Source organism: Onthophagus taurus, chromosome 8 (assembly GCF_036711975.1).
Source record: "Onthophagus taurus isolate NC chromosome 8, IU_Otau_3.0, whole genome shotgun sequence".
NCBI classification, from domain to species: Eukaryota; Metazoa; Arthropoda; class Insecta; order Coleoptera; family Scarabaeidae; genus Onthophagus; species Onthophagus taurus.
Genome location: NC_091973.1, coordinates 20,647,157 through 20,669,265, shown reverse-complemented (window position 1 = coordinate 20,669,265; position 22,109 = coordinate 20,647,157). Strand labels below are relative to the sequence as shown.

The 22,109-nt window shown below is 33.8% G+C and overlaps 5 protein-coding genes across 6 annotated transcripts; 1 reads left to right on the top strand and 4 right to left on the bottom strand.

The window, feature by feature from the left end:
• Window positions 1-1,314: 1,314 nt before the first annotated feature.
• LOC139431392 (uncharacterized) lies at window positions 1,315-5,163 on the bottom strand. Its single transcript, XM_071199052.1, has one exon. The coding sequence runs from the start codon at window positions 5,161-5,163 to the stop codon at window positions 1,315-1,317; it is 3,849 nt and encodes a 1,282-aa protein (XP_071055153.1).
• Window positions 5,164-6,029: 866 nt separating this feature from the next.
• On the bottom strand, window positions 6,030-7,658 carry LOC139431391 (macrophage metalloelastase-like). Its single transcript, XM_071199051.1, has one exon. The coding sequence runs from the start codon at window positions 7,656-7,658 to the stop codon at window positions 6,030-6,032; it is 1,629 nt and encodes a 542-aa protein (XP_071055152.1).
• A 109-nt stretch (window positions 7,659-7,767) lies between these two features.
• Window positions 7,768-12,074, bottom strand: LOC139430956 (uncharacterized). The gene has a single exon (XM_071198480.1). The coding sequence runs from the start codon at window positions 12,072-12,074 to the stop codon at window positions 11,019-11,021; it is 1,056 nt and encodes a 351-aa protein (XP_071054581.1). The 3' UTR covers window positions 7,768-11,018.
• LOC139431390 (uncharacterized) lies at window positions 8,447-9,688 on the bottom strand. Its single transcript, XM_071199050.1, has one exon. It carries the CDS (start codon window positions 9,686-9,688, stop codon window positions 8,447-8,449), a length of 1,242 nt encoding a protein of 413 aa, XP_071055151.1.
• A 3,791-nt stretch (window positions 12,075-15,865) lies between the features above and the next one.
• Window positions 15,866-16,946, top strand: LOC139430957 (uncharacterized). 2 transcript variants are annotated; one of them, XM_071198482.1, is made up of 6 exons: window positions 15,866-15,952; window positions 16,008-16,149; window positions 16,209-16,274; window positions 16,327-16,424; window positions 16,490-16,550; window positions 16,601-16,946. In XM_071198482.1, the coding sequence occupies exons 1-5, from the start codon at window positions 15,866-15,868 to the stop codon at window positions 16,499-16,501; spliced, it is 405 nt and encodes a 134-aa protein (XP_071054583.1). In that variant the 3' UTR covers window positions 16,502-16,550; window positions 16,601-16,946. The 2 variants fall into 2 exon arrangements, with proteins under 2 accessions (XP_071054583.1, XP_071054582.1); XM_071198481.1 differs by having other exon boundaries at window positions 16,327-16,946.
• The last annotated feature ends 5,163 nt before the right edge of the window (window positions 16,947-22,109 follow it).

Genomic DNA, 22,109 nt, shown 5'->3' with positions numbered 1-22,109 from the left:
TGTTAACGTTTTTGGATTCAATGATGAACTAGATTTAATAGGTCCCTATTTTCATACAAAACAGGTAAAAGAAAATCATTTTAATTTATTAATTCTAGAAAGTAACAGCTTACATCATTATTGTTTAATACATGATTTATCTGCTCTATTATATAAAAAAATTATTAAAGATAAGACTAAACTATATATATGTGATCGTTGTCTTAATCATTTTAATAAACAAGTTCTATTGGAAAAACATTCTTTAAATTGTATGAATCATAAAGCTGTCAAGATTACTAGTAGTATAGTAATGCCGGTTCTGGAGCGGAAATGGCTCCCACGTCACGTGTGACGTCAGAGATAAGTGTGTGACGTAATGTATGACGTCATGGAGTGCGCCATCTGTTGGAGAGTGTCGGCGGTGTGGGTAATGTAGGTTTCTGTTGTGGTGGGGGTGAAGCCTATCTTTTGGAGAGTGTCGGCGGTGTGGGTAATGTAGGTTTCTGTTGTGGTGGGGGTGAAGGCCATCTGTTGGAGAGTGTCGGCGGTGTGAGTAATGTAGGTTTCTGTTGTGGTGGGGGTGAAGCACCTTCCGGCCCGCGAGTGCATGCAGGCACCTAGCGGTGGGGTGGTGTTGATGGGTTAAATTAAAACGAATTAAGTAAATAACAGTTAAACAATTTTATTTAATACAATCTAAAATCATTGTTGAGAAAATCATACAACTTTGGCGTACGACAAGTGGAAAAAATATACAACTATAACTAATGGTAATAAATATAATTACTGAGGCGGCTATAAGAAGTATCCTATTAATATAACACAATGAAATAGTATTGGTATTGTATAAGATCGATGTCCAATTTCCATTAATCACATTATTATTTTCTAACGTGTACCGCAACTTAAAAGTAATAATCTCACTGAATGTGGTATTGGGGGGAACAATTTGAAAAACGCTATCATCCCCATAGTCATCATAATCAACGGTGGTAGTGTTCGGCTTCATCATTTTCAACCATTTTAAATCATTATCACTAGCAGGTTTACTGGTATAATCACTAATGAAAGAAATTGATACGTTTTTAACTTCAGTAGGAAATTTAATTAATAAAACTCCATGTAGTATAGTGTAAAATATTGTCGAGTTCATAGTTGTGGTGTATGTATGCGAACGCGGCGACGACTGGTTAGATTTGAATTAAAACTTAAACTAAAATTATGAAAATAACGTTGCGAGATTTTATACATATTTTATCGCTATAAAAACCGCAAAGCAATATAGATAACATGTATGTATCATAAAGTTATATAGATTACATAAATAAATACTTATCTATTATTAATAATATTGTGGTGACCCCAAGCTAATGTATTAATATAATCAGAATCAATCCATCGCTTAGAGTCATAAGGTGATAGGACCAATTTATTCTGTAAAACGGTAAAAATGTCATGATTGAAACTTCTGAAGATGAGCTGTTTTTTAAATAAAACCGATTTCGTACTCAAACAATCTAAATAATTTTCAAAAGTGATTTTACGTTTAACAATAGCCTTTCTAACCCCTTTCGATTTTTTTGTAATACGTTCACCTGAAACACGATTCGCATACACCTTTGACCTTAAACCAACGAATTCCAGCATTATATTACCACAATTCTCATCTTTCATGAGTCCTAAAACAGCTTTATTTTGGAGCGGGATGTTAAACTGGTTATCTGGACTATAATTCGATGTGTCAAATTTATCTAAATTCAATTTAACCTCATTATAAATGTCATCTGTATAAATTTGAACGGTGAAGCTATCTGTATCCATATAGCATAACCGAATATCTTCACCATATTTCGGCTTTAAATAAGCGTAGTAGAAATCATACATTAATAATTTTGATAGCTCTAAAACGGTAAAACCTATGTATAGAGGTTTATCGTAAATTACGTGAAGCCGCTCCATCTCAATAGCTGAAAACGTTTTAGTGAAAATTTTTATACTTTTAAAATTTAACTTTGAAATTAAACTACGCGCTCCAAGTCGTGGTCGACCACGACCACCTGTATGAACATCATCCCAGCTAGTGACTAATTTTACATCAACTCGCTTATCAACGTTCTCCATTGTTTTCCCGAATACAGAATTATTCATCAATTTAAAAAAATCTTTCTCAAATGAATTGTTTGCCATCTGACGTAATTCTGTATTTTTGTTAATGTAAGACTTTAACCAAGCCGACTGCTTAAACGATAAAACTCTATTCACACTACTAACTTTAAGGCCATGAGCGACAGCTTGCTTTAAGTTTCTATAATGTATAATATAATTTTTCTTGCTTAATAAATTCGGGATTAAACGTCTATCACTTTCACATTTACCATTAGGTGGGATTATGTTTTCAGGTAGAAAAGGTAGATCGTTATGTAGATCGTGTAAATTTTTAGGGTATTCAACATCCACATCTAAAATATAGCCAAAATCAGAGCAATCGGATACATCATTAAAATTGAAATTTCGAATTTGGTTTTCATTTAACCACGTGAACTCACCAACAGGCATAGGTTGCGACATCGCCCACCCATACAAATTGTTGGCATCCCAATACATTAAAAAATTTGAGGGTAAATTAGTATCAAAATGTTCCATAAATTTATTATTAGCTCTGGCATGACGTAATGAACATTGAGAAATACCACCACGAATACCTTTTTTAATAAAGTGAACTTGATCTATATCCGTTAGTAATTCCAATTTAATTTTTGTAAATTTCAACATTGAATCCCACGAAAGATTAGGAGCGGTATAATAATTCGCAGGATCCAAACCGTATGTTCTAAAACAAACTTGCCGAAATTTTTCGAAAACATCAGCAAGTAAAAGAACATCCGACTTTAGATATAGATCCGAATAGTCTTTTAGAGTTTGACACATAAATGTTTCCCACACAGTTTGCGCGTGTAAATATTGTTCATCGGTTATAGCTTCTAAAGTGAGTTTATTGAAAAACGCATCTTTACAGGGTAGAACTGTATCATTAAGTTTATCAAAAGAGTTCATGTAATTATATGGAAATATTCCTTTTTTAGTTAATAATTTAAATTGATTGTTGTGTGGGAAAAATTTACGCACATTTTTAAAATCACAATTATCGAGAGTGCTGACTAAAGAATCTAATGAAGATGCCATAAATCTAAACGAATCCAGAAATTTTAGTTTCATAAAAACATCTTCAAACTGATTATTTTCCTTTTCAACTCTATCAACAAGCACCCTTTTACTAAAACTGATGTATCTCTCTTTATTGTTAGGTAATACATCAAGCCCATCACCAAGTTTAGCTATTTCTTTGATAAATAAATGGCAATCATAACCGCTAAAATTATGGAAAAATACTGGAACGAAATGTTGAAGTTTATAATTTAGATTACAGTTTGTATGAGCCGGCCCGCGATATCTGCCACTTATGTGACAGTGATCCCGCACCTTAGTTTGGTCTATTGTGAAAGGATTTTGACAAATGAAACAAAATTGTGCAATATCGAAATTATGTTGCTCTTCAGTCGTTAAAGGTAGCATAGGTTTTACGGTTTTAAAGTATTCGCTATAGATAAATTTAGTATCGTTAAGTAATTTTGTGATAAAAACTTGTGATGCATCAGGACCCGTGTAAGTTTCAAATTTATTATAACTATCATCCACTGTGGATACTATGTAATATGCGAAACTATAGGGTAAATGCATCTCAATTTTTTCGGTGAAAGATTGGGTTGAATTGGGTTCACAATGCTGGATCGGTAGTAAAAGAGCCTCAAAATCCGCATAAATCACAAACGGGCACATTTGAGTGAATTTATAGTTATTGAATTCTAAAATATTTTGCGGGGTTAATTGTCCAAAAAAATTTGGTGTTGGTTTTACATCTTTCGATGGTATGATGGTCATTTTATGGTTACAATCATTAAGTTGATGTACCTGCAGCTTATTAACGGATGGAAATCGTAATAAACAACCATCACATATGTAATTCGCATGTTCGTGGTTTGAAAGCCGACTAGAAATAAGTCGTGATAGGTTTTTTATTAAAACGAAATGACCTATACCGTTTTTAAATAAATATAGGAGATTAATATGTATATCCCGACGTCGTTTAGTAAAATAAATTGGTCCTTCCACCGTGCATCCACCATAATTATCTACAACTAATTCATAAACATTAATACTTAAATTATTCATTAATTCTATTTTAACTAAGTCCTTTAAATGAACTGGGAACATTATACCATTTAAATTAAGTACTGTGCTATAATGTGGATAGCTAGAAATCCGATCCTGAGTAAAATCGGTGGGATAGAGGGCCGCTGTCAAACACCACGCTAAACATGCATCATCATCATAGTTTTTAATATTGATACATGCATGTTTTTTAGCGATTTGCTCTGGAAGTCGGATGTATGATGACCCAGACAGCGGCTCATATTTATTGATATTAAGCAGAAGGTTGGATATAGCTAAGAAAGCCCAACCAGATCCACGCTCCTGAAACTCCTCACTCTGATTTAAAATATCACGAGTCATGTCATTGTACACCGCATCCAACTCCGTAGTAGGTGTAATAACTTTAAATTTTGAATTAAAATTTTTTTCCGAAACAAGCACACCCTCTAAGTTATCATCACCGTTTTCATCTGGATCGGATTTAATGAAAAATGCTAATAGTTCAATTTGAACTTTAATAGAATTAAATTTACCTATACTATCCATAATTAATCTAAATACAACATTACCACATTTCTTTAAGTATGATGGTATGTCATCATCGCGCGTTGCACCTTTCACTCTATAAACGGCGATGCGGTTTTTAAAACATGTAGCTATCATTTCCACATCGTTTTCACCATCAACCGGAGATACATGTTCAGCGCAAAGATGCGCTCGAAGTGTTGAAATTGATGGGAACATTTTAGCGCAGATTCCACATTCCTTAAACTTAGAGCTTGAAGAGGTTGTAGCCGCAACATCAACGACATCGGCAGCGGATGTTGAAGGTATAGGTCCAGGAACATCCACAGCGGATGTTGAAGGTGTAGGTCCCACATCCATCAAACCATGATTTACATTTTGCAAATGGCGTAAAAGATTTTTCTTTAAAGTGAATACTTGATTACAGAATTCGCATGAAAACATTGTACACTTTGTTATTGTAGGAACTAGTATTAAAGTGACGCATTAGGTCGCATAAGCCGGCTTTTATGTGTGTGTGTGGGGGGAGGTGTTATTGTCATCATGTGGTTTGCACGACATTTCCAAATATTGCATCACATAAAAGTTAATCTCACATATGTTTTCCGAACAAAATCGTCTAACTAAATCCAACTTATCCTTTGAAAACTTAGATGATGAGGAAGATGAGGTCATTATAAAATGTATATAATTTTTAAGATTTAAATTATCCAATATATTCAATTTGTATGAAATTAAAACCGTCTTGGATAAAATTTCACGCACATCTTCCAAGGTTAGCATTATTGGTATAAAATATCTATTTTTAGATCCCACATCATCAACATCATCACCATCTTCATGTTCATATGTTATGTGAATATAATTATCACCATCTACACCATCGTTAGCAGCAACTCTAAGAATTCCTTCAGCTAATGGGATTGTTTCATATGAAAAGTTTAAATTGAAGTGGATGAGCTTAAGCGTATTTATTAATATCATCCAATCATCCCTCAGCAATGTGATTAAATGATTTTGGGATTCAATTAATTTTGAGGTTAATTTTACACAGGTTATAAAACCTCTCGCAGCACTAATTCCAACTTTAATACAAAAATTTTCAGTGGAAAAGTCCGTCTCACCAATAAATTTATTTTCTTTCTCTATAGCAGCCTGAGACTGTTTCCACTGTTTATTCAGTGAGGTCCAGTAAGAGATTTCATCAGAAATTTTACAAATGCTGGTAGCATCCATTTCGCAAAGAGATTGAATGTAAACTAAATCGATTGATCGATGTTGACTCCTTTATATTTCATGTCAAACATTTTTTAATATTCAGCGGGAATTGGTAGTTTGTATGAAATGATCGCAGATAATACATATTTAAGTTGATCTAATAGAGATTTATAGGGGCAAGATATACCTAAAATAAATAAACTTTTATCTAAACTATCTGTAACTTCCTTTAAATATTCATCATAACGAATAATTTTATCTCCAACGATGAAATTCAATAAACCATCAGGTGTTTTGTATACTCCATTAAATTTCGTTGGCATCCCAGGAAATAGATCGACAACTGATGTAATAATTTTGTTTCTATTGTAAAATGACTCATCCACCCCAATCGCATAAATATCATCAAAAAATATATATGTTAATCCATAATTACTCGTTACAACACCTCTAACCTTAGATTGATCATTTAAACCTAAATCAGTTTCTGAAAATTTCCATTTATAGCGTATGGTTATACTAGCAATTTCAATTATATAGATTGTATCACGTATGATAAATATAAATTGACCGTTAGGACCTATCGAAACTACATAATCATCATCCTCTTTTAAAACCCCTCTTAAAGGACGTATCCAATCCACAATGTTTACAGGTTTAGACCAAATTGGTTTTTTTGTTTTTAGATCGATTAACCAAACCCATTGTTTATAGAATACATAAATTTGTTTATTGTAAATTAAAAATCCTGAAAACTTATTGTCCACATCACATACCTCCGCGTGTGCTAGATTCGACAATGTTGGTGTTGAAGATGTAGATGTTAGGGAATGTGTAATATAGGCGGGGGGTGTTGTATTTAACGTAGGTGTTGGATTAACAGTGGTGGTTACACTTTCTGTTGAATTTCCATATAATTGTTGTATATTATAAATATCTTCACGACTTAACGTGAAATTTTCAATATTTATGTTACCATAAATCGGATGCATCACCGAGTTGAGTCGTACATTATGATGTAATCCTAAGGCGTGCCCTATTTCATGCACCATAACTAGAAATAGGTTATGTTTACCTTCTATTGTGGTATTGGTTATATCCCAATCTTCATCTAAATCTACATGAATTTCAACTTTGGATTTTTTAATATGTGGATAGTATGCGTGAGCTAACACGCGCCCTTTACCATCTAAAGAACTCCGACAATATATCGTTGAATTTCGTATACACGTATGATTTTTCGATAGGAAACCTATTAAAATATTAGCGCCCGCAAACGTCCTTTCAAACTTTACGTTAATGTATTTAGACCAAACGTTAAAGGCTCTTTCCACCACGGTTGTAAAACCGGGATATGAAGATGTGTATACATTCCATCTAAGTGTTGATAGATTCCATCTTCGAGTCGTGATTGGTTTGGAACTTAAATTTTCGAATAAATCCACATTACCACATCTAGGCGTCCAAAGTAACTCCAAGGTGTCAAAATTTGCTTGTCCTGTGATTGGGAGATTAAAATATTTTTGGAAATTATTTATACCATCCCTCAACATTTCATTCTCAGTTTTATGCACGCTTATTTTACCAGTACCAGCATTAGCATCTTGTCTGATATAACCATACTTATCTAGAATATTATAAATTTCCACTTCATGCTCGGTTAGCAACCCCGTGATATGTCTTAACATATACATCCAAAGAATCAACAATAATACCTTCATATTTAAAATTTTTTTCCACGTCTACACTGTGTGAGAGTTAGTGAGTAAATGATTAAATATCAAGAGGTTATCGATTTATATAATTATTATGGATAAAATAAAAAAATAGTTTCCAATAAAAAAGTAATATTTATTTATTTACATAGAATTTACCAATATATACATCTTTAGAACGAACGATTAACAGAATACATCTCTAGAGCGGGTACTACACAAACATTTTTTAAAATTAACACAATATCTAGAGCGAACGATTAACAGCATACATCTCTAGAGCGGGTACTACACAAAAATTTTTTTAAAATAAACACATTGTTTTGAGAACAGATTGCTGGGGCACTAATGTGGAACCAGCACGGAGTGATGGTTAAATTTAATTTATTGGTACTGTCTTCATCAAATTCGACTCCAATATCGGTTATAATACATCTACCAGCGCGCGCTTCCAAAAAATGGGCTTTTTGATTACCCTTAACGTAAATTTGATTATAATTGGATAATAAATCATCAATTATATTTAAACCATCTGATTGTTCCATCCATCCATCGTTGTACGATAATTTATGGTGATTACGCTCTAAATATCTCACCGATCGCTGATCTTGTGTAGATAACCTCTGGTATGGTATGTCAGACTTCAAGTTTAGATGCACCACATAATCACTAGTGAGATCAAGAAGTGTAAACTCTTTTACCATAAAGTCTGAATTAATATGAAAACCTTGAAGGTCTGCGATCGCTCTTTTGAACATCTTGATGTAAACTAGCATGCGGTAAGTAAGCGCACTTTAATTTATAATGATAGATACCTCCCCACTTAAAGGTTTATATGCATACATGGATTCTTGTATCAAGAGACAGTAAGCCTTCGTATCAGGCGGAAAATCCATATCGCTTTGAATTTCAATACGTACTTCACATGAAGTAGATGGCGCTGCTTCTTCATCATTATTTTTTGTAGTATCAACAACAAACAACGATCTCTCTTTAAAGCTTTTGAAATCCATAAGCGGCTGTTTTCGCGAAGATTCCCAAATGTAGGGTTGAAACTCGGTGTACATTTTATATAATTCCACATAATTTTCCTTTGCGAAGTTTAAATTCATAGATTCGAACGGATAACAGTATGAGTTAAGATATACTTTAAGATCAACGATGTTTAAGTGATCGAAGAAAGTGCAGTCGGAAGCGACGTGATCTTTTCTCTTAGTTTGAAACCCAACTATAACGTATTGAGGTCGACCCCTGTTGGACGTTGATGTGACCGACCATATCTCCTTATTACCTTTTCGCATTGATGGTAGCTCGTAAAAGGACCATTTACGAAATGGTACTAGAATATTTGAATTTTTATTTAAACCATCTAAAAGCTTCATTTTTATCGTTGGGCTAGGATAGACATGTTTTGCTAACAATGTAACCGTTTTTATAGCAAACTTTGCACTACTAGGTTTTGCTTTGACGTTTGATGTGGCTTTGTAGCAATTAGAGTCCGTCCGACTTCTAACAAATCTGAATTTAAAACGTCCTCGCATAATGTGATTATAATCTCGGAATAGACCGAATATATGACTAAGTGGTATTTGAAACATGAAATTGTTGTTTGCATCCACCGTTGGTAGATCTCCTTCAGGCGGCCATTTTAAACCAGCGATTTCTAAAGTTTTACACTCCACATCGTTTAATTGGAGTAGAGTTCGAATGAGTGATGTTAAACCTGGCTCTCGAACCCGCTCAATTTCCGTTCCATTATGCTCAAATGCGATGTATTCAAATAGAAAAGTTGGTAGGTTATGTGTTAATTGAATAACATCATTAGCAGGATCACCTAAAGTTTTTGTAAAATTACCTTCGATGCGTAGATAGCTTTCAAAAAATGAAAATAGGACGTCTTCTTGGTTCAACTCGATGATAAATACATCATTGTTTTCAAAAGAATTTGTAGATGGATGATAGCTATGCACTTCCTCTCTAGCTATGGAATTATCCGTGATAGGTTCGCGGTATATATTTAATTTTTTTGTTGACATGATAACCCAGTTTCTCGAGGAAACGTCGGTTGTCCGCTCGCAATGATGTCTTTTTGTATACTGCTCTAGAACCCTTCTTTCCAATCGAGTTATAACGTTTTTTTGTAGTCGAAGGATGTTGATGTCGTTGAGGATCGCTGCTGCTGCCTTCCGTCAAAAATATTAATCCCATTATATTGTACGTTTCAATTCTAACCTAACAACTATTTCTTCACCTCGAAAATTAACCAAATTACCACGCTGATCGAGCAATCTAATTGTGATGTTCGATATCGCGTTGTCTGAATTGATTGGTAAATAGATGGGGTTCCTAGGTTCAATATTTATACTGAAACCAGGATCCACCGTTGGAGCAAATTCGTATAAAGTATGTGATAGCTTGCTGTTGTAGTATGACCCAGAAATTATATTACACTCCACTCTAATGGTTGTTACGCGAATTATGTTGACTGGGAGATCGGAGTAGTGTTTTATACCTGCAGGTAGAGTTCTACCCTCGGAAAACCCCAATACCGAAGCTAACGTATTAGGCTTAGAAAAATCAACCCCAAAATAATCGCTCTTTAATTCGCACTTTAAGGTATTATTATTAGCTTTGAGGGTGAAATACTTATTAGGATCGTCAACGGTATCATCTAAACCAACAATTCGTAGAATCTCTTTTTGTAAATATTTCTCGATATCAGTAATTTCGTAAGAACCTGTAGGAATTGTGATAACATTTATTGCTGGTCCCACGTCTATAATCGCTTGTCGAGCGGAATTTATCGCGTTTTCTTCAGTAAAATAAAATATATTGTTAACTCCTTCTTCAATATTAGGTATACTATTGTAGGTGTGGAATCCAATAAGCCCCAAAGAGTAGTTTAATTTAGGATTCAAATCTATTAGTGGATAATAATCTTCAGAAATTTCGCTTTTTCTACCAACCAGTGTGAACGTTTGAGACATTTTTAATCAAATGATGAGTTTTCGGTGTTTAACAGGAAATTTATACATAAATGTCCACAGTTAAAGGGGTTCTCTTTTTGAAAATTTTCATGATTGTACACAATTCGACAATTTTTCAAATAATTCAGTAGTTCAAAGGGAGGTTTAAGATCGCCATAGCTGTCGAAGTACAACGCTTGATTACCATTCTTTTTATAGGCTACCCAATGGGTTCCGCGACCGTTTCGATCATCTAAATTTATAACTGCTGATTCCTTATATTTAGGACCGCTCTTAGGTAATTCATTCCGCATAAATACACCGCGAAAATTTGAAATTTTTAGAGCTTTAACGAATTGAATTATATCAAGATTTGTTAGAGGTCTGTTGGGTAGCCTATCTACAAGTTTTTTTGTTTCTTTTTTTTACTTAAATATAAACCCAATCCTTTTTTATATTTCTTGATGTAGAGACCATTACCCGATTTACCTATTGCGATAGCTTCCATCTGTTTATTATGCCGTTCAGCCTCTTCTAATTTCTCTTTAGCCTCCTGCCCACTCTTTATAGCCCGATACACTCCTGCCGTACCACCGGATAATGCTCCGAGGGCTGAAAGCCCAGCAAATATGGCAGGTAAAATTGGAAGAATACCTCCCCTTTTAATCGGTAACGGTATTGCTCGAGGGATTTTTATTTTTTTCCTACCACCAACAGTTTTCACGGCTATACGAGCGCTCTTTAGCGCTAATTGAGCTGCTTCCCGTAAATTATCAGTAGATTTTGGTAGATCTTTAACTATGCGGTTTACAAGCGTGCGTTTAAATGCTAGCGGTTTATTAGATTTATATTTTAAAGCTCCTCCTTTTTCTACTCCTCGAATTATATTTTCTTTTTCACATCGTTTTTTTTTCTTCGAAATTTTTCTTTTTAAGACGCCCGTTGACGGCGGTTTTGGTTTAGTTTGACGACGACTCCGCCTTTTATGGCCGAGGCCTAATTTTCGTTTTGCTTTCATAACGTTTGTAACCATCCAAGCTGATGCCTTTTCACCAAACGTTGAGTCTTTAGCCTTAACTCTTTCCCAAGCGTTTTCCTCCAAACGCTTATCGGCTTCGTGACGTCGATCTAAAGTATTACTATTAGAATACGCTATATCGTGTTCTCTACAAGCACGATCTAGCGGGTTAATACCAGTATCCCCACGTGCTAGACGCTTCTTTAATTTTGTGCCCGGTCCACAAAATTGATAGCCTGGAACGTGTAACTCGATTGGTAGTTTGTTGATAAGCGTATTAAAACCACCTCCTCCTCCTAACGTTGTAGGTGATGATATGATGCTGTTATCACGTATGAACATCACATTGAAATGGTGGTATTTTAAAGTTTCCAACAAATATATAGTTGATGTGGGGTGTGTTTCATATTTAGTAGCATAATGCGCATTGTAAAGCATCCATCGCTGTCTATGTCATCCATCGATCTAGATCGGCTGGTGATGACTCAATCTACATCCGATCGACGTCAACGTCATGGTGAGCTCATGCCGAATAGTTTGCGGGCGATAGTATGCGGTCCAAGCGGATGTGGGAAAACAAATTTAATGCTAAATCTTATTTTCGATATAAATGGTTTAAAATTTGAAAACATTTACATCTATTCTAAATCACTACATCAACCGAAATATGAATTGTTAGAAAAGGTTTTAAAACGGCTACCAGATGTGGGGCTTTATCGCTTTGCAGATAATGAATCAGTTGTCGATCCAGCTGAAGCTAAAGAGAACTCAATCTTTATATTTGATGACGTAGCGTGTGATAAACAAGACAGGATTCGAGCGTTTTTTTGTATGGGTAGACATAAAAACATTGATTCATTTTATCTTACACAAACTTATACGAGAATACCTAAACATTTAATTAGGGATAACGCTAATGTTTTAATGTTATTCAAACAGGATGAGCTTAATTTGAAACATGTATATGATGAACACGTTAACACCGATATGAAATTTGATGTTTTCAAAGAGGTTTGCATTCGGTGTTGGAATGATGGTGGGCCGTACACACCGATGATTATTATGAAGGATTTTGAAATTAAAAATGGTAGATACCGTATGGGAATGGATAAATTTCTCCACCTAGACTAAATTTAATTATTCATACATAGGTTTTCACAATGTAAACATGTCACCATCACATAATCGATCTAATAATAAGGATGTTATGAAATCAATGCGTGAAAGAGATAAAGCTATAATTAGTATAACGAATAATATTAAGAAAAAGTATCTGGCTCTTAAACTCGGTCGTGATAGAGATGATAAACTCATCGCTAAACTTCATCAACCGTTGCTTGAACCGCTGAAGGACATCACTAATAAATTAAACGATGGAAATAAAGCTACACATTTCCATCACCACTACCCACCACCACCACCGATAGGGTTAAAACCTGATGATGAGGGAATCGAAGAATTTAAAACCCCCACCTTGTCCGGAGTTAGTGTGAAAAAAAGGAAATTACTACTAACACCTGAATCGAAAGTAAAGTCTGATGAGACCTCAATTGAAAATTTACCGCTCCAAATTCAGCAATATTATCTTAAAAGGGGGATTATTGATGATAGGATGGGTATACGGCGCTCCTCTGGCGATAACGGATGGAAGATTGGATCGAAGGCAGTTCAATTTAAGCCATCCCATATTATCATAGGTGGTGAAAAACAATTTCAAGCTACCCCCGGTCTATATGAGCTCATACAATTAAAGGAACCTAAACACTACACAGATGATGATTTAAAACAATATAAAGCGATTTTACAATATACCAGCGCGCATAGACATAATTATGAGTATGATGGTTATATTACGGGAAATAGATCATCCAAGTATGTTAAAATAATTAAACCCCTATTTAACGTGGGGGATGGAGAGGGGCGAGGAATTTCGGATAAATTTCTAGAAGTTAACAGTAAATCCATTCAGTATAAATACTGGGATGATGTTAATGAATTGGTAGATCGTTTGAGATTGTTGCATGCATCACAAGTGGCTGGTAATAATTCACATATCAATGAAATTACTTCAATTATAGAGGAATTGAAAGAAAGCAACATTATTTCCTAATGCACTCAGCCGTTGTTAGTATTGATAAATTTGGTCGCACTTCATGGAGTAAATCAGATGGTGGCGATGAAGGTGGTAGATTTGCATTTCAACGAAACATCGGATTCTCTTTGACCGCCGATGGTGATTATGATGTTCAGGGTCGAAAATTATCAAACGTTAAGCGACCTGAAGCCGCTGATGATTGTGCTATAAAACAAAACGTGGATGAAATGGATAAAGAATGGGGTGTTAAGTTTTTAGAAACAACAAAATTATTTATTGATACTAAAAATGAATTTACTAAACACTGTAAAGATTTAGAAGATAATCTCATAATGTATGTTAGAAAACAAATAACGGATATAGAGAATAAAACAGAGCATAAAATAGACTATACTAATAGGAAACTTAAACAATATGCGGATGAAACTTGTAAGAATAAAATCTTAAAGGAAGTTGCTGATAAAATAATTGATACTAATAAGAAACTTAAACAATATGTAGATGAAACTTATATGAAATATAAGGATGAAATCTTGAAGGAAATTGATAAAGCTAAAGCGGAAATTACTTTAGATCATCGCTCAAACTTCGTTAATTTGAAAAATCTCACCGAAACCTCTATAAATAACTGTGCAAACGAAATCATAAACATTAAAAAGCAAATTACTGATCATAAAACATACATTGATAAGTCATCTGCGACGATAAACAATCTTAGCGCTGAAATTCCAAACCTTAAAACTAAAATTGATGAAAATAAGGTGGAGGTAGATAAGGAATTCATATATTTCAACGGTACTTTGTTTGATATTGTAAACTCAGTTAAAACATCCAACGAGAATATTCGAAATAGCATTACGGATGTTCAGAAGCGAATTGATTCCCTAGATGCGGATCTAAAATCACGTATTGATAAACTGGATAGTAGAATCCCTTGAATTGAAGAAGAATAATACCATCAATGGCTAAAGTATCCAAAGCAAAGGAGACCATAGTTGAAGAACTACATCGTCCGACTAGACGTATATTTCCTCGACGAAGAACTATACTAAAGGGGATCGATGATCTATGGCAAGCTGATCTTATTGAAATGATTGAGTTCGCTAAAGTTAATTCCGGAAATAAATACATTCTAGTTGTTATCGATTGTTTTTCAAAATACCTATGGACTCGACCGCTAAAAACCAAATCAGCCACGGATGTTACTCACGCGTTACGCACAATCTTATCTGAAAACGGACATCGCACGCCTCGCAACCTACAAACGGACAACGGTAAAGAATTCTACAATAATCAATTTAAAAAATTGATGGAAGAATTTAACATTAACCATTATTCTACGTTCAGCGTTATGAAAGCTTCGATGGCTGAACGTGTTATTAGAACTATAAAACAAAAATTGTATAAATTGTTTAGTCTTTACGGAAATCATATATGGCTGCAAACTTTAAAAGATGTAACATTAAAATACAACAACACAAAACATAGTACCACAAGGTTAGCACCAGCTCAAATTAATTCGAAATCCGTTGAAAACGAACTACTTAAAACGGTGTACAACCACATTAAGATTGCCGGTAAAGGAAAATTTAAAATTGGCGACGTCGTTCGAATTAGTAAATATAAACATGTTTTCGATAAAGGCTACTTACCCAACTGGACTACTGAATTATTTAAAATTGTTAAAGTGCAAATTACAAATCCTGTAACCTATATATTGGAAGATATCAACGGGCAGCCGATTAAAGGCGCGTTTTATGAATTTGAACTTCAAAAATCTAGACAATCGGATGCATATCTTGTTGAGAAAGTGTTAAAACGTAAAAAGAATATGCTATATGTAAAATGGCTAGGTTTTGATTCAACACATAATAGTTGGATATCTAAAGATAATATTGTTTAATTTTTAAGTTTTATAAATTATAATTTTTTAAAAAATCTACAAGGACAATTTTATTTTATAAACAAATTGATATTAACAACCATAGAAACCGAGTTTTCCGGAGATAATTAAAATGATTCATATTCAAACCAAATCTTCCTGTTTTCGTTAATTTTTTTAGATATCATCTCTCGGTATAAATAGCGTGTCTTATGTTTTTACAGTTAGTTTAAAGAAGGTTTTTAGTGCAATATGAACAATAACAATAACAACGCAAATGAATATGCGGCAATCCCCTGGGATCTAATCCGGGGGATTTGTGAATTACATCATCCAAATGTAAGTTATACCTATACTAGAATTAATTTTTCAATATGTAATATTAATTTTTTAGCCCATTATGATTGTAACAACTAATGGCGGTTTGGAGGACTCGCTCGTGCAGGGGGGGCGCATAGTTTATAGCTATGTGACCCCCACAGATTTTTTAATAATTTCTGAGAGCGAGGTCGTGCCATCTCATTTTTTTATACTCTGTAAGTATTTTTTCTTTTTACTTTAATTTTGTATTAATTTTTTATACTTTTATTTATAGTCGGAGGAGTAATTTTACCACCGCCACCGCTTATCCCATTAGATATGGTCGATTTAACCGGTGAAGGTAATGATGACTTAGTTGGTTTTTTACTTTTTAATTAATTTTATTTTTACAGAGGAATTGATCGATCTAACGACGGGTGCCGGTGGTGGTGTAGGCGCTGTTAATTCTGTGGTAATAGAAATAGACATTACCACAGATAACGATTCAGCGGTAATTGATATATTTTTATTTTATATTCAGTTGGCTTTTATACTTTTATTTCATTTTATTTATAGCCGGAAGAGTAATTTTTGCTGCCGCTTATCCCATTAGATATGGTTGACGTAACCACTAAAGGTGATGATGACTTAGTTTTTTACTTTTTAATTAATTTTATTTTTTTATAGAGGAAGTAATCAAACGCTGTTAATTCTGCGGTGCAGTATAGCTATGGGCGTTCTGGACCAAAATCCCATAAGATTTAACATTGGGGGTCCGAAATCACATTTTATCCCCACCATTATCTGTTGAAGGCAATGATGATGTAGTTGGTTTTTTACTTTTTAATTAATTTTATATTTTTTACAGGTGGAGTTATGGTATCGCCACTGGTGTTGGTAATGATGACCATGTGATCGTTATCGCTGACTCCATGAGCGCATCACATTTAGTATTTTATAAAATCTTTAATTTGTTATGTTTGATTACAGTATTGTATTGTATAAAATTAAATGAATATATATAAGAAATTAATTAATATATTTTATTTAACTTATTTTATTTAACATGTTTTATTTACATTTCATTGAATATCCTATGTACATGTGATGAGCATTCCGTTTTTAATAGCAACCTGAAGTTGGGGCGTCTTAAACAAAAGTTACACCAATTTCCAAACTCTAGAATAGTATCACCACACTCTTCTGTTGAAACTATTTCATGATCGATTTTACATTCTTCATATGCTACTACGAACAGCCGTTCCGCAAAAAAATCTTTGAAACCTCTAACATATATGTTATAGCGCCTTATACAATCATGACACACCCCACCATGCGTTGTTTTATAATAGCACCACCACATACATATCTGCTGATTATCTTCAAAGATTGCATCACTTTGAAATTTTTATAAAAATTAGCATCCGTTGTTTATTCATTAATTTGCTCCTACCTACCTATAACTACTGAAATGGAATGATAGCGCTTTTATACACCGATGATTCATTTCATAATTAAACGTTTCCCGTTCGATACATAGCATTTCATAATTTATATTGTGATCATATGCACCCACCATCTCATCCCAATTATCTTCAACCCAGGTGTTCCATAGCGCTAATACTAACCCCCAGGGTAAATACAAATGTAGTCTTAAAATTCCCACTCTGTTATTTACACTTAAATTTATACGTTTTAATGCTATGTCGCGTAAAGACACTGGTTGGAATTTATATGAACTCATTTTTACTAATATTAAAAAATTACTATCATACATCCTTACTTATATATGTCCGTCCCACACCACATCCGTTATCCCTTGCAAATGAAATGTTTAAATACATAAAATTCTGAAATTAATTAATCAGTTACATATTTAACTTCTAAAAGAAAACATGTATAAAATGATGTCTCAGGAAGAATTTAGATGCGCATTGAAGGTGTTTTTAAACGATATTATTCTACATGCTGAAAACTCTGAAATCGAGTTGAAACTATTAAATTTAGAAGACCTGGACACTGAATTATTTGAAAATGTTGAGTTCATTATGTATTGTGATTATTTATCGATAAACTGGAAAATCTATCGGAATGGAAATACGTTCTATGCTGGAAATAGTGATGTATTTGAATTTCATAATAAATTTAAAAGTTTTTTAAAAGAAAAAGGACACTTTATTGAAAATGAAAACGCTAAATTAATCATTATGGATAATGCTTTATCTTTCAATAATAATATCGAACATGTGGAATTTTGCTACTTTGATTATGCTGTTTGGAGTTTATATCATAAAAATAATGTGATTTTTGCTGTATTTATAAGATATTAAATAGATTTATTATACATGTTATATTTAAATTTCCCATTTTTGATTTCGCATACATCCTGTTTTTGTGACCATGACTTCCCGGAAATCCCCCCTATTTCTTCTTTCATGTAACCATCCTGTTTTTCATAAAAGATATAATTATCTTTATGGTCCACCGCAACTTCCCGGAAACCCCCTCTATTTCTTCTTTCGTGTCAACATCCTGTTGTTCATAAAAGAGATAGTCATCTTTATGGTCTACCACAACTTCCCGGAAATCCCCCCCTATTTCTTCTTTCATGCAAACATCCTGTTTTTCATAAAAGACATAATTATCTTCATGGTCTACCGCAACTTCCCGGAAATCCCCCCCTATTTCTTCTCTCATGTAAACATCCTGTTTTTCATAACAGACATAATTATCTTTATGGTCTACCGCAACTTCCCGGAAACCCACCCTATTTCTTCTGATGCGTCAACATCCTGTTGTTCATAAAAGAGATAGTTATCTTTATGGTCTACCACAACTTCCCGGAAATCCCCCCTATTTTTTCTTCTCAACCAATGAAAGTTCTGTAAACATCCTGTTTTTTATTTCTAGATAATTCGAAATGACGTGAAATTTAGGTATATAAGACGGCTTTTAATTATGAGTATTCTAGTTAAAGTCAAAACTGCTATACCAAGTATGTCACTATCGCATTTAAATAAGTTGGGGCTCTGTGAATTCCCACAGAAGAAGAAATTGGTTGATTTGGGCTTGAAAATTCCTCATCCTATAAAACAAGCAAAACGTGTGACAACGTTGAAATGGCCATCAGTTGTTCTCGAATTAGAGGATGGTTTTTCGGTGTTTTTGCCGAAACGGATGGCTGAGGAGATGACTGATGAAGACATCCAGTCGCTAAGTTCAATGTGCATCATCTATGAAGGGGAGAAAGAAGTTGGGCAAGTCAACAATGCGCACCTTATATCGTTTTGTGAAAAATCTCCCCAACCAAATTAAGTTAACATAATGTATATACTATTTTTTTAGCAATAAAATTACATTTATACGTTAATATTCTTTTTATTTCAAACATATTAAATTTACATTATTTTTATTTCAATCCTATAATCTCATACTATGTTGCTCTACTACACCATCCTCAATTCTGATATGTTCCTAGATATGTTTCACAATTAACACAATAATGATCAATGTTCATACACGTGTCCATTAAGTATGGTATCCAAATACAAGGCCAGCATCTATAATTTAAATATTTATTAAATTTAAAAATCTCTTTATACTATAATTTATTTACCCAAACAAACATAATATTAAACTGAATGTGTGAGTTCTTGTTGTTATTTTAGATTTAATCCTAGTTTTACCTTCTTGCCCACAATGCGAGCATACGATATTTTGACTTTCTGTTCCGTAAGCTATGTGTGACATGTCTGCTCACTTGCTGTTCGCTTAATTCGTTTTAATTTAACCCATCAACACCACCCCACCGCTAGGTGCCTGCATGCACTCGCGGGCCGGAAGGTGCTTCACCCCCACCACAACAGAAACCTACATTACTCACACCGCCGACACTCTCCAACAGATGGCCTTCACCCCCACCACAACAGAAACCTACATTACCCACACCGCCGACACTCTCCAAAAGATAGGCTTCACCCCCACCACAACAGAAACCTACATTACCCACACCGCCGACACTCTCCAACAGATGGCGCACTCCATGACGTCATACATTACGTCACACACTTATCTCTGACGTCACACGTGACGTGGGAGCCATTTCCGCTCCAGAACCGGCATTACTATACTACTATTACTCTCCCTGAGAAACGTATTTTACAATTTCAAAATTTTAAGGCACTAATCAGAAAGCCATTCGTAATATTGATGGTTGTCCTAACACAGATACAAAATCATATACGTTGAATTATCAATTATATGAAGCTTGCAGTGTAGTATTTAACATCGTTTGTTCGTATAATAATAGCTACAATAACTTTAAATTGTATCGAGCAAAAAATCCTCAAACATGTTTTATAGATCAATTAGAGCAACTTAGCCGAGAACATCATTTAATTTTAAAAGCTAGTACTACAAATATCATAAAGAAACTGACTCGAACTGAAATATCTATATATCATTCCACATATAACTGTCCTGTATGCCATTGCGAATTTTCCGTTGCAAATCCTAAAGTTCGACATCATGCTCATTTCACAGGAAATTTCATTTCTCCTCTTTGTATGAACTGCAATTTACAAATTAAACTGGTTTATAGTATACCGATTTTTTTTCATAATTTTAGTGGTTACGATATGCATCTCTTCGTTTTAGATCTTGTTGAAAAGTATGATGTCAGCATCATTCCGATCAATGAGACATATATTTCTTTATCGGTTAAAATCAATCAAATTAAATTTATATTTCTAGATAGTTATAGATTTATGGCAGCCTCATTAAATGAGCTTGTATCCAATCTCAAACCGGAGCAATTAATTCATAGCAAATTTCATTTCCCTAATCCCGATCTATTCAAGTTAATTACACGCAAAGGTATTTATCCTTATGATTATATTGATCATTTCGATAAATTTAAAGAAACTTGTTTGCCTGAAAAACAACATTTCTTTTCATTACTCACAAAGGAGAGCATATCTGACGATAACTATTCACATGCAATCAACGTTTGGAATTCATTCAATTGTAAAACATTAGGTGATTATTCAGACATATACTTAAAAACGGATGTTCTTCTTCTGTCGGATGTATTCGAAAATTTTAGGAATTTAACAATGACTCATTATGGATTAGATGCCGCTGCGTTTTATACCGCTCCAGGTTTAAGTTGGGCTTCTTCTTTGAAATATACTCATGTACAATTAGAACTGCCTCAAGATATAGATATGATTTTATTTATAGAAAAGGGAATTAGAGGAGGCATCACTCAATCTATTCATCGATATGCAAAAGCAAACAACCCTTACGTTCCTAATAGTTACGATGGAGATCCCTTTCATACATATTTAATGTATTACTAATTTGTATATAAAAATAAAATAAAGAATTGCACTTTTTTTAATGGATAATTGTTATATTTATGTTCTACCGGTTTCGACTCAACATAGAGTCATCTTCAGGAACGCCTAAAGTTACAACGAAATAAGAACAAACTATTAGTTATAATAAATACATGTGTTCACTTAAAATTTATAGGTTATGTTTTCATTAAAGACAATAAAATAAAATAAATGAGCTTAAACTTACGTCATAATTTGAAAAAAAGTCCTGGTATCAATATTAAACATTTGTTCGTGATTAAAAAATTAAGGAAATCAAAAAATTTTTAAAAATTTAATAAATGCGCAATTATGGGCGGATGCGATGAGTGATGAATCGTCTGATAAGATGGTTGTCCGGAACGCGATTGTCAAGGTCAAGCTTATATCCTGAAGTTTGCGGTTAAATCAATAATTTTTTTTTTTTTTTCAAATTTCAAAAAATAATAATATGTAGAAAATACAATTTAAAAAATGCAATTCAAAAAAGGGGGGGGGTGGTTGTGGTGAAGCTTAAGGGAGAAAAAGGATTGTTGAGGGATTTTTTGGGGAGAAGAAAGGAAAGGTAGCCAAAGGAGGAACTCAAGCCACGGTAGCAGCTTGAGTTCGCAACATACTGGGTTCCTTAGCTTTAAGACCTAAAGTGTATATTAGATATGGAAGAGAAGGAAAACAAAAACTTCAGTTCTTGGCCTTAAAAGATGAATCGTATAAGTGTTTTTTATTTTTATGTGTTACACGTGTTTCGACTCTGAAGTCATCCTCGGACACAACTACGGATTTACAAAAAATTAAGAGGAATGAAATTTACGAAATCT